Here is a 13193-nt window from a genome sequence, read left to right on the forward strand (position 1 = left end):
GAGTATAATTTATAGTCTCTTTCCAGTGGGTGAAGTACTCTCCAGATATCTGTCAAATCGCACCAAGTGAGTAAGGACATAATATTGGAACCATCTGTAATTGAGCGATGTCGACAACCACTTCGGTTCAACATGACATTCAAGCAGCAGTTAATATAATCTCCGATAATTATTTCTCCATGGGTGAAATCAAAAAGGTTGTGAAGAGTTTCTCGAAGAAATGTTAGCTGACCAGTGTTAGGTGCGTAGAGTGAACACACAGTTATGTTTTCGCCATCTAATGTGCCATTAACAATGACGTAACATCCACTGGGGTCTGAGTCAGAAACTATCAGAGGGCATTTTTTTTGCTATCAATATCACAGTCCCTCTGGCCTTTGATGTTCCTTAGGCACAAATTTCTTCTATCCAGATTCCTTTAAGGAGTTCGCCTTTTTGTTTTTTTTACTTTGATGGGTCTCTTGCAAACAAATCAAATCAGGAGAGTCACGCTTAACTGCTGCCATTACACTGGCTCGGTTGATGGCTGTGCCAAGGACGTTGACATTTAACGAAAGTATTTTCAGTTTATCTTGTGACCGTGTAATGGTGTTTGAGAAGGGAGTGTTGAGGTTGTGGGCAGAACGTTCCATGGTTTGTTCTGGTGTGAAATCCTAAGGAGTTGTACTCTGAGTAACTGGAGCAACTTCATGTAACAAGCAGAATGGTAAAACAACAAAACTAATAAGTGGTGCCACCTGCATGGTTGTGAGCTGCCATGAAGTTTTGTCAAAAAATACCTTGTACCACTTGTGATCAGGGGGGTTAACGGGGACCGTAATTAATTACATTTATATACCGCCCCATAGCCGAAGCGCTCTGGGCGATTTACAGCATATACAGTGATAGGTCCTCTCCTGCCACAGGGGGTGGTTTTAATAATGACCGAACAGCCATTTAGGATTCTAATATATAGTCCTGTCATAAAATTAGAGATTTAAATCTGGGTAGGGCAATCAAGATTTTTAAGTTCAGTCCTCATTATGTTTGGGGTGGAGCATCTGCTGCAATTGCTTTCCAGCCTGAGACCTGTAAGATTGATTTTCTTGTTCCTCTTGTCTCCCTCTTTTTTTTTTTGATGCTCCCAATCCCCGTCTTCCTCATTGCTAGCCGGATTGCGTTCTTCTCTGAGTTGCTCATGTATGGGGTTTAAGTGGAGATCTTGCAAAAGTTGTTCGGCCTGATGTTTTGTGCTAGCTGTAAAATATTACCCATTGTGCTGTACTATTAGCTTGAATGGGAACCCCCATCAAAAGTGAATTCTTTCTTCTTGGAGTGCTCCTGTGTAAGGTTTCAGCATTTTTCTTCATTGTAATGCGTCAGGGCTCAGGTCAACTATATACGTCAACTATGGTATCGTTGTATTTTATTACATGGAAGTTGCGCAAGGCTTTATAGATTTTTTCTTGTATTTTAAATCTTTCAAATTTCACTATTACATCCCTTGGGGGGGTGATGATTCTGTATTAGTGTAAATAGGGTAAGTGCTGTTTGAATAGAAGATACATGGTAAGTGGAGTGAAAGAAGAGGGGGAGTGAATGGGCAGTAGAATGCTGGATGATTGGCTGAGTGTTTAAAATGGCTGAGCGTATAAAAGGAAGAGTGACAGTGGAATCTGGGTGGATGTGATGTGATGAAAGTGAGTGGGTTGTTTTGGTGGGTTTTAGAGAGTTGTTTGCCAGGAGAGCGTGGAGAAGGAGGGGGGTGGAGTTCGGATTAGTATTAGATAAAACCATATGCTTATGTGCCTTATGAAGAAATCTTGTTATCTTTGTTATCTTTGTTATATTTAATAAATACTTAATTTGGTTTACCGAAGGCCTGATCCTTGGCTGGGGTTTCACAGACCAGAAGGGAGGGTAAGGTAATGACCAAGGATGAAGGGAAACTGTAACAAATGGTGGCAGCAGTGAAGAGAATAACAATACAAGTATTCAGAGTCTCTGGGAATACTGGTATTAGGACGTGACTGGTGGTGATGCCTAGCAGGGGGATCTGTTGAGATCTGTGCTAGAGCGGGGAGAGAAACCATAAAAAGGACAGTCCGGACTGGTGGAGTCCCTGGTGGTGCCTAGTGACAGGCAGTAGCCACGAGCAGGTAGGAACCTGACAGGGAGAGCCAGGGAAGGGCGTCACAGGGGGCATCCAGTCTAGCACGAGCGCCCACTGTTCTGTGTGTTCTTTCTGTAACATCTGCAGTGAGGTTCAAGGTCTTTAACCAATTCACAAGAAATGCATGCATATCGTCCCCCACTTTCTCTGGGACCCCCCTCAGATGAATATTGCCTCAGTGAGCCCAATCCTCCTGTTCCGCTGCACGTAACTCCAGCTGTCTAGTTGCCATTTTAAGCAGTTCTAACTTCTCATTGTGCCCAAGGCCTAGATTCATAGCTGCATTAGCTGTTTACACAGTGACTTCTTAATGAGTCCATGTTCTTTAGTGCCTGCAAAGCAGGAGACATTCCTAAGCCTCTTTGCAAAGTTTTCACATTTGTCTTTTGTGGGGAGGGGGATACTTTATCATTCACCCACACTTATTGTGTAGTAGTGTTTGTAGAAAATATTTTCTAGGCACTACCTGATCTCAGGTGAACCCAGCACAGGAAAGATGCATCTTGGTTGCTAGGGGAGATAGGTCAAACCATGGAGATTCTAAGCACTAGGAAAAATACCGGGCCAAGTTCAGGGTTCTAGTTTTGGTGTACAAAGCCTGTACAGCTTGGGACCAGGATACCTGAAAGACTGTCTTGCCCCTTATATACCCAGTCGATCACTGCACTTTGCAGATGAGGGCCTCCAGCAGATACCATCTTATCAGGAGGTCCGTTCTACACAACATAGGAAACGGATCTTTAGTGTGGCGGCACCTACCCTGTGGAATTCCCTCCCCTTAAATATTAGGCAGAAAACATGTTTTAAAGTTGTTTTGTTTTGGTGTATTTTAAGGTCTGTTTTTATGATGCTTTGATGTGTTTTTAGCTCTTTTGTTTGCCACCCTGGCCTCCTGCTGGGAGGAAGGGCGGGTTATAAATCAAATAATAAATTAAATAAATAAAATAAAAATACAGAAGCAGGAAAAACTCAAGCAATAAAAAGGAGGGCAAAACAGCTGCTCTATAGGACCCCAGGGATTCCTATTGCTTGGTGTCCAGATAACTTATGAATCTCAGCTCTGACTTCACTTATTGATGAATAATACTGGCCGGTAGGAGCAATCAGGATGGCTCATTTCACAGAAATCGCTTAGAAGGGTACCTGCACATTTTGCACCATAGTTTTCTTTCTTCGAAGGCTAGAGATTTAATTTTTAGAAAATGAAAGCTCAGATTCTGTGCTACCTGCTGGGGGCAACACTGAAGGCTTCATGGGTGGTATGGTGCTTGCTGGTGATGGTTGGACACCCCTGGTCTATGTTAACTTGTATCCTGGGTTTTTGTCCCTCAGAGCAGTGAAAAAAACATATACAGAAGTAGCCCATATTAAAACAAGAAAGTAAGAAAGCTAATGGAGCAGCAATACCAGACAGAATTCTTAAATAGTAAAGCAATCAAGTCTGAGAGCAAAGAAAATCAAGAGGCACAGTGCTCAAGGGAGTATGCTTAAACAAAGGTCATTTTAAATTGCTGCCTATATGCCCAAAGTGATATTTTCCAGAGCACCTGGGGAATTATAGTTTCAGTGCTGATACAAAAAAGGCCCAATTCTGTGTTGATGTCTATGCATCACAAGGCTTACTGGGACTGATGGGAGTCCAGCAATATCTGGTGGGCCACAAGTTCCCCAGTCTTAGAAGCTCCCAGTGCTATATTTTGAGTTTCTGTTTTTTTCTTTTAAATTACAAAACATGCCTGCTTCTGCATACTTAGAGTGCTCAGATGTGTAGAAACCACTATCTTATTTTTGGTTAGTCTTGTTTTGCTTCCGAAATGATAGGTACACACCAACTATATATTATAGGGGATAATTACTAAGAATACTTGTAAAATTGGTCTTTATTTTTTAAAGGGAAAACTTAAAAAAACCTTGTTGGTCAATTTGTATGAAAATAGCATACTTCATAGAAGTATTCTTAAGTAAGAAACCTGCCAATTTTCAGTGGGATTGAGGCAGTGTTTTTTGTTGTTGTGGCTGCTTTTAAAATGGTTCTTTTGGGAGTTGAGGGAAAAACTGAAATTTTGTTTCACTCCTTGTGATTTTGTTGGGTAACTATTTTAGAGTAAGAGTGGCATACATTGTAGAGGTGCTTCTAGGAAAGTAACCTGCAAAATATCAGAAAGATAGGTGTGGGGCAAAATCCTTTTCAGGCTTCTGTTCTGCTTAGCTGGCACTAAAAGGCACAACGTAAGTGCAAACCTTATTTGACAGGAATGGATGTGTGGGCATGTGGTACAGAGGCAGAAGAATGCCCAGCATTTTCCAAGGAAGCAATTCACAGAAGTAGCAAAAAGTACTGCATAGAGAAGAACAAAGTGATAGCACCCCTCCCACAAAGCACTGTGATTAGAGAGCCCTGGTAAACTAACTCCTTCTGGCTAGAGAAGATCTCCCCCTCTTCCAACCTGAGAACCTGGAAAGGTTGGGGAGACATGTTTCTATTTTTGCAGTCACAGCACATTTTAAAAATCATTAAGATCATTTGGAGGCCCTTGATTCATTTCAAAGCGAAATGGAGGGGCCCTATTTTAACTTGGACAAGCCCCAAATTGTCCTGAATTGACCCAATTCAGCTCAGGATTTGTATGCTTCCAGTGAATATCCGTACTACAAATCCATGTGTCTGGGTACAAATCCGGGCTCCTCCCCGAACTTGCTGGGAGTTTCCACGTTTGCTCCTTTTTCTCACAGTAGCAAAGGTTGCAAGGATAAACTTTGTAAAACACTCTATATAGTGACAGCCCTTTATGATAATTTTGAATAAATAAATATGGACAACATAGTTGGTGGTTCATTAGAAATTCTGTCTTCTAGGTCAAACAAGATGAGTCAGCTGAGCTAGTGGTTCACATGCCACTTTAAACCATAGTTGAAAGGTCAATGTGCAGTGTGCTGGTGCATGCTGCTGAAGTTGAGAGCACTTCACTCTTGCTGCTGTTGATAACTAAGCTACTGTCTGGCTTAGAGCCAAGTCCAAACCTAGGCTCATGGTTTGTTTCTCTCCAAAGAGCTTTGAGCTAAGGTTTGTTAAAAACGTAGCCAGTGTCTTGCACAGAGCTAAGGGGGGGAAATTGTGACAGTGCTAAACTTCCAATAACAAATTGAAAAGCTGCATACAATCTAGAAACACTATATATTTGGAGTTACTCTTCTACCACATTTCAATAATGTAAGCTCTGTTTGCCTACCATTGGTCTCTTGAATGGCAGCCACATTCAGCTTGATAGCAGAAGCGCTAATTTTAACTGAGTTGGGACTATGACCCCTGTGTGGCTTCTGCAGCTTGTGTCAATATTGAAAAATTTCAGAGGTTGTCATTTCTTAAGAAAGAAAGACAGGTGTTCAGAGTTGAATAACAATTGTAAAAGACAACAATTCTAAAGTTACACAAAATTTGGCTTGGCTTCATACATCTTTATTCTCTTTGACATATACTAGAGGTTGCTGCAGTAAACTGGAATTAAAATAACACTAGTAGAATTGCAAGATCATTTAAGTTTGATCGCAAGAATTTTCAAAAGTACTTTCTCATGGTTAAGTAGACAAAAACTTAATGTTCGTGAGTGCCATAACAGTTAACACCTGTTTCAACTTTGTGCTGTTAGTTTTGGATATAAAGTGTGTAGCCCCATGTTGGCCGAAAATGAGAAGTGTATGAAATGCAATATTGCATGATAGCTGTGGAAGCCACAAGAGTAAAGCTGAAAATACAAATTGTCTAACATATATATTTAAATAGAAATAGTTTTCAACACACCTGCCGTTTATATAGAATAGACTGCTTTCTTAGGAAAAGTCCAAAAGTCTTCACAAATATTGTAACAGAAAAATGCAAGATCTGTTAAATTTCAGATGTTAAGAGGAGGATGTGTGTGGGAGAAAAAAGTTTGCAGTCAAAAGCTTAGGCCAAACAGTTGTCAGTCTCTGAATTTTTGTAGTTCCTGCATTCACCAGACAGTGGTCCAGAAGTATATTTTGTTATATAAACAAAACCCATAGTGGTGCTTAGGCTTCGTAAGTCTGAATATAAATCAAATAATAAATAAGTCAGCACAGCAGAACGAAAGTTATGGGGTATATATCTAGAATACCTCGTATGAAACCTAGAGAGATGTAACACAAGTGTGGAATATTGATCTACCTTAGATTTTTTGAATACAAATGTCATTTCCTTATGAGATACATGGTTGGCAAACTATTTACCACGTTGAATATATTTTGCTGTATTTGGCACACATACTATAAAATGGCCTTGGAAGGCCACATTCATCCCAAGGGCTCACAGTTAACCACCCTTGCCTTAGGCCAGGCCAGCAACATGTTTGGTGTAAAATGGCATAAGAACTTCATAGATGAAGATGAACTCTAATCCAAAATAAGAATGTAGTTATAGATGGCAGTCCACATGAATGTTGTAAACGTCTGTAGTCTTCACCTATAAGCAGGTATAGGTGATGTGTATTAGTGTGCTTCTGATTAAAGGCAGCAATGATTCTAATTAAATTGAAAGTATGCATACTCAAATGTTTACCTATCCAGCACAATGCTGGTCTGCCTTCTCCTATCCCCCAGCGAGTTTTAAATGTAAGTTGGCACTGGCACATGAGATCATGAACTTTTCAACTTTGTCTTTTTAGCATATATAACATAGGTTTCAACGTTAGCATAGTATTTACTGGAGTGGCTTTTACCACTTTGAGGAAAAACTGGTATTCCCACTCTGAGGAACAACTAATTAGTCCTAGTTTGCCATTGAAATAATGACAAATGGCCAGTAACCACAACTGTTTTATAAAGCATGTTGGAATTATGCTTGATAAATTTCATTTCTAAAATGAGAAGATCAAAGGGAACATCTCAGAAATGATATATTTATGGTTAAATAAAAGGGGGTAAGCTGCATGAGTAACATGTAATGGGATATTTTCAAATATGCAGATACACTTGGTTTACTTATTAAAGGAAGTTCAAAGAGTGGCATAATTTCAGTTGTAAAAACCAAAGTAAAACATTAGATTACATCTAGCCCTAGGCTAGGATCCAAAAAACCATGCAACAATTTTGGTGTGCCCAAGATGGTTTTAAACTTGAATTCATTGAATTAAAACACTCTGCATAGAAAACCATAGTTGAAACAGATTGGCTGTAGTTGAAAGGCAGCCTCTGTGATATTGCAGTTGTGACATCATGCTTTTCCAAAAAAAGTGGAAAAATACCACTGAGCATACCCAAATGCTTTCACTTGCCTAAGTAACTTTTTGGATCCTAGCCCTGGGCTTGAAGTGTTTTGAGTGAAGAGTTGTAGTCTACCTGCTCAGATCTAAATAGTTATGTGAATCTGTTGAGAACATCAGTTTAGTGTCATAGAGAAGGGAAGCATGTCTCTCAGATTTGAATGAACATATTGAAAATTTGCTGAACTTACCTGTAGAATGAAGCTGAGCTGAGCTACCTGTAGAATGAAGCAACAGTGCTGCTGGTCTTATGAAATGAGACTATCCAGTTGTTTTTGATCCCCCCTCCATGTTTCAGTAATCTTTTCCCCTTAACGGTACATCAGGGTTTTTTGGGGGGGAAAGGCACTTCCTCCACTTTAAATGCAAGGAAATATGGCAAACATCAAAGTCTTTGTTAAGTGACCAGTCAGTGTCTTGCAGTATATTCTGCTTTTCTCCCTCATTGTTTTTTGTGTGAAGGAGATTAGTCAGCAAACAATTAATTGCTGTGCAAAGCCTCTTTTGCTTTTGTACAGGACAATTGGTTCCCATTTTTAGCACCGCTGCCAAAGTAGCTTTTCCAAGGAAATGTGCAAGATGGATGGGTTGCTGTTGCAACCTTGCTAAACTGGGGTTAATAGTGCTTTAAGTGTCTTTGTGAAAACATCCAAGGAGACATAACCAGAATTGTCTTAAACTGAGATAAAGTGTGAATATGAAGGGAAATGCTGTATGACAGGAGATGTATTATGTATGTTTAATGGTGTGCTATTTTATTTTCAGCTGCTGCTGAAGGAAAAGGCAAAAGTGGAGAAGACTTTTTTCAGAAGGTAAGAAATACTGCAGTCTTGGACATCTGTCTAAAATGAGTATTATTTGTATCACTATAAATAACTTGCGGCTGGATCCTAGCCTAATGGCTGTGGACATACTAGTGTGTATATGCATTTTAGGCCCCAGAGCTATTTTCAGGCACAGCAAGGACTAGGAATTTTCAACAGGGTTAATCAAGCTTGGTATGAGTATGGCCTTTCTGCCCTTGCCTGGAGAACAGAACAGTCAATTCTAGCTCAAGCCTTAACTCTGGCTGCCACAACTGAACTTGAGGAATCTTTGGTTGGAGAATACATGCTCCACATCTGGATCAGGGTTAGTCAGTCATGGTCCCAGCCTTCTGCAGTGGTTGTTAATTGTATTAATTATTGTTCTTTATTGTATTAATAAAGAATATTCTTATTTCCAAAATTTAATGCTTCTGTGTTGGCTGTTAAAAGCTAGAATGTTTAAGAACTAGAATATTCTAATAGAATGTTTATTAGAATTGGCCTCTGGTATATGGAAATGCCGTTCATCATATTAAGCCTGTTATTTCAGGGATTTTCAGTTTGGAGGGGCATTTCAGGGAAAATTCCACAAATGATATGGCAATGGGATGAAATGATAGGAAAGGAATTACATTTGTGAGAGGGGGAATAGGGGAATCTTCTTTGTTTTAAAAAAAAAGTTCTTAAAGCTTCTGGCTTTAATGGTAGCTTAAGAGAGCCAGTGTGGCATAGTTAGTGTGTTGGACTACGGCCTGGGAGACCAGGGTTTGAATCCCCACATAGCCATGAAGCTCACTGGGTGACCTTGGGCTTCTCAGCCTCAGAGGAAGGCAATGGTAAACTATGTCTGAATAATGCTTACCATGAAAACCCTATTCATAGGGTCACCATAAGTCAGAATCGACTTGAAGGCAGTCCATTTCCATTTCAGTGGGGCAGCAGCAGTGGACTTTTGGCTGCCAGTATGAATTGCACCTCTGGAAAGGAAGTGTGGTTGTGGTCATACAGCTGTACTACTACTGTCCTTCTGAAATTATTGGCAAAGCCAGGAGCTTTAAGAAACATTTATTAAAAGGAAAACATGGTAAAGTAGACCCCCTATGGCAATGGTAAGCTCCTACCCTTCCTGTCAAAACTGTTTGCTATACCCAAAACAGAACCAAAATGGTGACCTGCAAATTGGGTGATGAATTGTGCTGTTATTAGTGAGAACACAGACATACCACTCCCCAAGCTTGGAGGGGGTGTATGAGCAAGATGAGGCGATCGAAGCTGAAGATGGAATGCTTGATCACTGCCAGTGGTGGTTTATGAGAAGAAAAGTGGTAGAAGCTGCTGGCAGGGAAAAATGGTAACAAAGGGACTTTATAGCATAGGCCTCTTAGCCATTTAAAAATTATTGAACTACTATGTAGGCTTAAGAACTTTGTCAAATACCATGCTAGAAGCATAAAGAGGTGGTTGGGAGGTGTAAAGGATTTCGTCTTCCCCTTTTTGCAAAGTGTCATAAGACTGTTTTGGATGCACATATATATGTATTGCATTCTTAGGGGCCTGTAGAAGTACAAGTTCAGAAACATGAAGCCAAATAGATCTACATGCTTGATAGATTAAACTAGTTGCTTTTCAACTGAAAAAAGTTCCCAGCTTAAAAAGAATTCTGTATTTAAAAATCACCAAAAACATTAGAGTACACTTAAAAATACATCAGCTAAGATGAAGATAGAAAATGGCAGCACTACCTATATTAGCAATTAAGGAAAGCACATGTATATAAAAAGGCATTGGCCTCTGGAAGGAGGAGGCCTTGGGTTCCTTGGGAAGAAAGGTGGAATAGAAATTTAATAAATATATACATAAAGGTGTATCTGTCTGAGCAAGACTTCCCAAAGGGTATGGTGCCACAACAGAAAAGCCTGTTCCATATATCCTAATTCAGGGGTTCCCAAACTGTGGTCCATGTACCCCCAGCAGTCCACAAGATTTATTCAGGTGTCTGTGGCATGTCTGTGAAGAATACTTACAATTTGAATGCTATGGAATTCAAGTTGTAATACAGTAAAATGGATTATAAGAAAAGCAAAAAAAAAGTTAAAATTGCTGTACAATTATACAGCATCTAGCACAGTGCATTGCAATTGCTAGAATAGACAGAAACATAATTAATTGGTCCGCCCACCAAGACCCTCAACTTTCAAGTGGGCCATGAGGGGGAAAGTTTGGGAATCACTGTCCTAATCTGTTTTGCATCTGACAAGGAGGCGACACTGAATGAGACTTCCCTTTCTGATGTGGATGGACAGGGAGGGGTGATCTCTGCATTGAGGGGGGTGTGCAACTTATTGTATTCATATGTTTTTATTAAATATTTGCAAAGCATGTTTTCCCTTAACATTCAGACAAGGGAGTTCTAAAGGTTCATTTAAATCAAAGCAGAGCTTCCGTTCTGTAGCAGGTAGGCTCAATAACGTTTGTGCTGAGATTCACAAACGGTAGCTTGGCTTACAAGTCAGCCATGGTTTATGGTTTCCGCTCATCCTCTCTCTTCAGCCAAGTGAGTGAAAGGGGGTTACTCAGAAGCCCAACACCACAAAGCACCCCTGTCCACTCACATGAAAAGGGAGTGGTCTCATATTGTATTAAGCACCACAGTATTCTTCATGATACACACACACCTGATAGTATGTTCTGTGTTGCTGTGCTTTGGCACAGGCTTGTAGAAAGCTTAAGTGTTTACAGTTTTTATTTCAGTTTGAATTGTTAATTGTCTTCAGTATATTTTGAAAGGATGAAACTGGTTTTAAAAACAGAAGTGGCCATATTAAATTGTTGTGTCAGTGAATGTGTGTTCCTCATTGCTCGCTTACTCAACACACATTTGACCCAATACAATGCAGAGGTAGCCTTAGCGCTTCATTAAGTTTGGAACCCTACTTTTTTTTCTTTCAGGACATTGCTTTAAGGCTGTTCTAAAGATATGCAACAATTTGTGATGGATCAGTGATCACACTTAGGCACAACGAATCTTCAGGCTTTTCATATGTAGTCGATGTACTTGAGAGCAACCTCAAATACCCAGCATTAGTTAGACCATTCTGTCCAGCTGAAATACATTGGGCTGGATCCAGAGTAAACTAGTTCAACTAAAGTCCCACTGAAAACAACAGGGATATGTTGGTCATGACTAAAGTATCCAGTGAAATCAATCAAAACAAGCTCACCAAACTTACTCTGGATCCCATCCCACTGTGTCCAACAACAGCCAGTGTTGTATGGCAGATAGTGTTAGACAGGAGACCCAGGATCCTATTTTCCCCTTTCCTGCTCTTCTTCATTGGTTATTGCTGGGGGCAGGGAAATGCTAAACATAATGTCAAGACACAGGGTTAATGTTATATGTTAACAAGGAGAGAAGCGGAAATAGAATTCATTTTTGGCAGTAGCCCCTTACCACTTTTATGTAGTTCTGCCATTGAAGTAGGTGGTGATGGTTCCACTTCACGGGTGAGAAGCTGAAGCTGAGAGATGTGAAAACAATTGGCCTGGGATCACCGTGGAAGTTTGATAGTATTTGTTCCATTTCTTCCAGTGTCCAAGTACAAATCTCTCTGTTCACTCATGTCATATTTGTTTCTTAAATTAGTACATGTAATGTTGGTTAAGTTATTCTTGAGATCCATTGTTTGTGGTTAGTTGACACTGCTTGGCATAAATATTTGTTCTTCTGTGGGCTACAGGAAAACGGAAGTTTGCATAAGTTTGCATTTCAGAGAATATTATATTGTGTTTTCAAAGAGAGCACTTCGGTATGTCCTGCAACCCTTTTAGTTCAGTTATTTGGGCTGTTGGGCATGGCTTTCTTATTATCTTGCTTGTAGAGTTTCATTAAATCTATTAAACCTTTTCTCAGGTGAAATAAAGAGTCGATTTTGTGGAGAGACAACTATAGAAAATTAAAAAGTAGCAAGTAGGAGGAAAAGTGATACTCTGGCTTCAGACAACAATGACCATGGCTTAACACATTTTTTTTTCCAAACTGAAAACTTTTTTTTACAATCCACACATGTTTGGAGAGATGACTTGTAAAGAAATAAGCAAGGGGGCCGTGGTTATTGTGCAATAAACAACAAAATGGATGCATCTTGTTTAGTTTTGTTTCTCATGGGAGTGCATCTTGTTCAGTTTGGTTTCTCATTAGTCTGAGAGAGAGAGAGAGAGAGAGACACCAGAATCAAAAGAAGTGGAGGCAGAATAACAAGAGGCTAAAAACAATGAATACTCATAGATGAGTTCCAAAGACCTTTCCTCATTCCTTTTGATGTAGGCTTAAAGCTTAGACAAACCTCTGGAAAAAAACACTAAGAATATGACAAACAAGCATTGCAAATGTTTGATTCAAGTGCGCTCATCAGAACTGGGAGTAGCTGCCCATACTGAACACTTGGCACATAAACACATTTGTTTCTCTACGTGTGTCTTACTCAGACAGTCTGTCCACTATTAAAATGAAGAAATGGGTTGAGTGGGCATGAATAGTTGCCCTCTGTCTCGTGTGTGTACACACAAAAAATACATGCAGTAGATGGCAGGGATTTACACAAGCCTTATTAGGGTCTTAATTTTGGTGGCCTGCATAACAATATAAAACCTTTTTGTTAGTTTTTTTAGATGTCTGCAACACTTTGTTTAGTAGCAATCCTTTGGTTTTGTTTGAGTTTATAAAGCTTAAGCTACTTAAGATAATGTGTTGAATTGATTGTAATGGATGGAAATCTGACTGGTTCAATGCTGAGCAGACATGCTGCTTCACAAGAGCCGCTAATGACCCCTTTCAGAGCTAAACCGAATGCTAATCTTGTTTATAATATACTGTGCCAAACCTAGGTTAATAAAACTATGAATTAGGAGGTCTCTTGGATATGAGAACTCTAATCCTGTTTATGTGATTGCCTCAAATAG

General features: G+C 39.8%; 1 protein-coding gene across 3 annotated transcripts in view; it reads left to right on the top strand.

The window, feature by feature from the left end:
* The window catches only part of BICC1 (BicC family RNA binding protein 1), a 180091-nt gene that overhangs the window by 70638 nt on the left and 96260 nt on the right, over positions 1–13193 (top strand). For all 3 annotated transcript variants that reach the window (XM_061635061.1, XM_061635059.1, XM_061635060.1), the window contains one exon: positions 8194–8240. In XM_061635061.1, coding sequence (XP_061491045.1) covers positions 8194–8240 — 47 coding nt within the window. The remainder of the gene's footprint in view (positions 1–8193; positions 8241–13193) is intronic.

Source organism: Rhineura floridana, chromosome 7, assembly GCF_030035675.1.
Source record: "Rhineura floridana isolate rRhiFlo1 chromosome 7, rRhiFlo1.hap2, whole genome shotgun sequence".
NCBI lineage: Eukaryota > Metazoa > Chordata > Lepidosauria > Squamata > Rhineuridae > Rhineura > Rhineura floridana.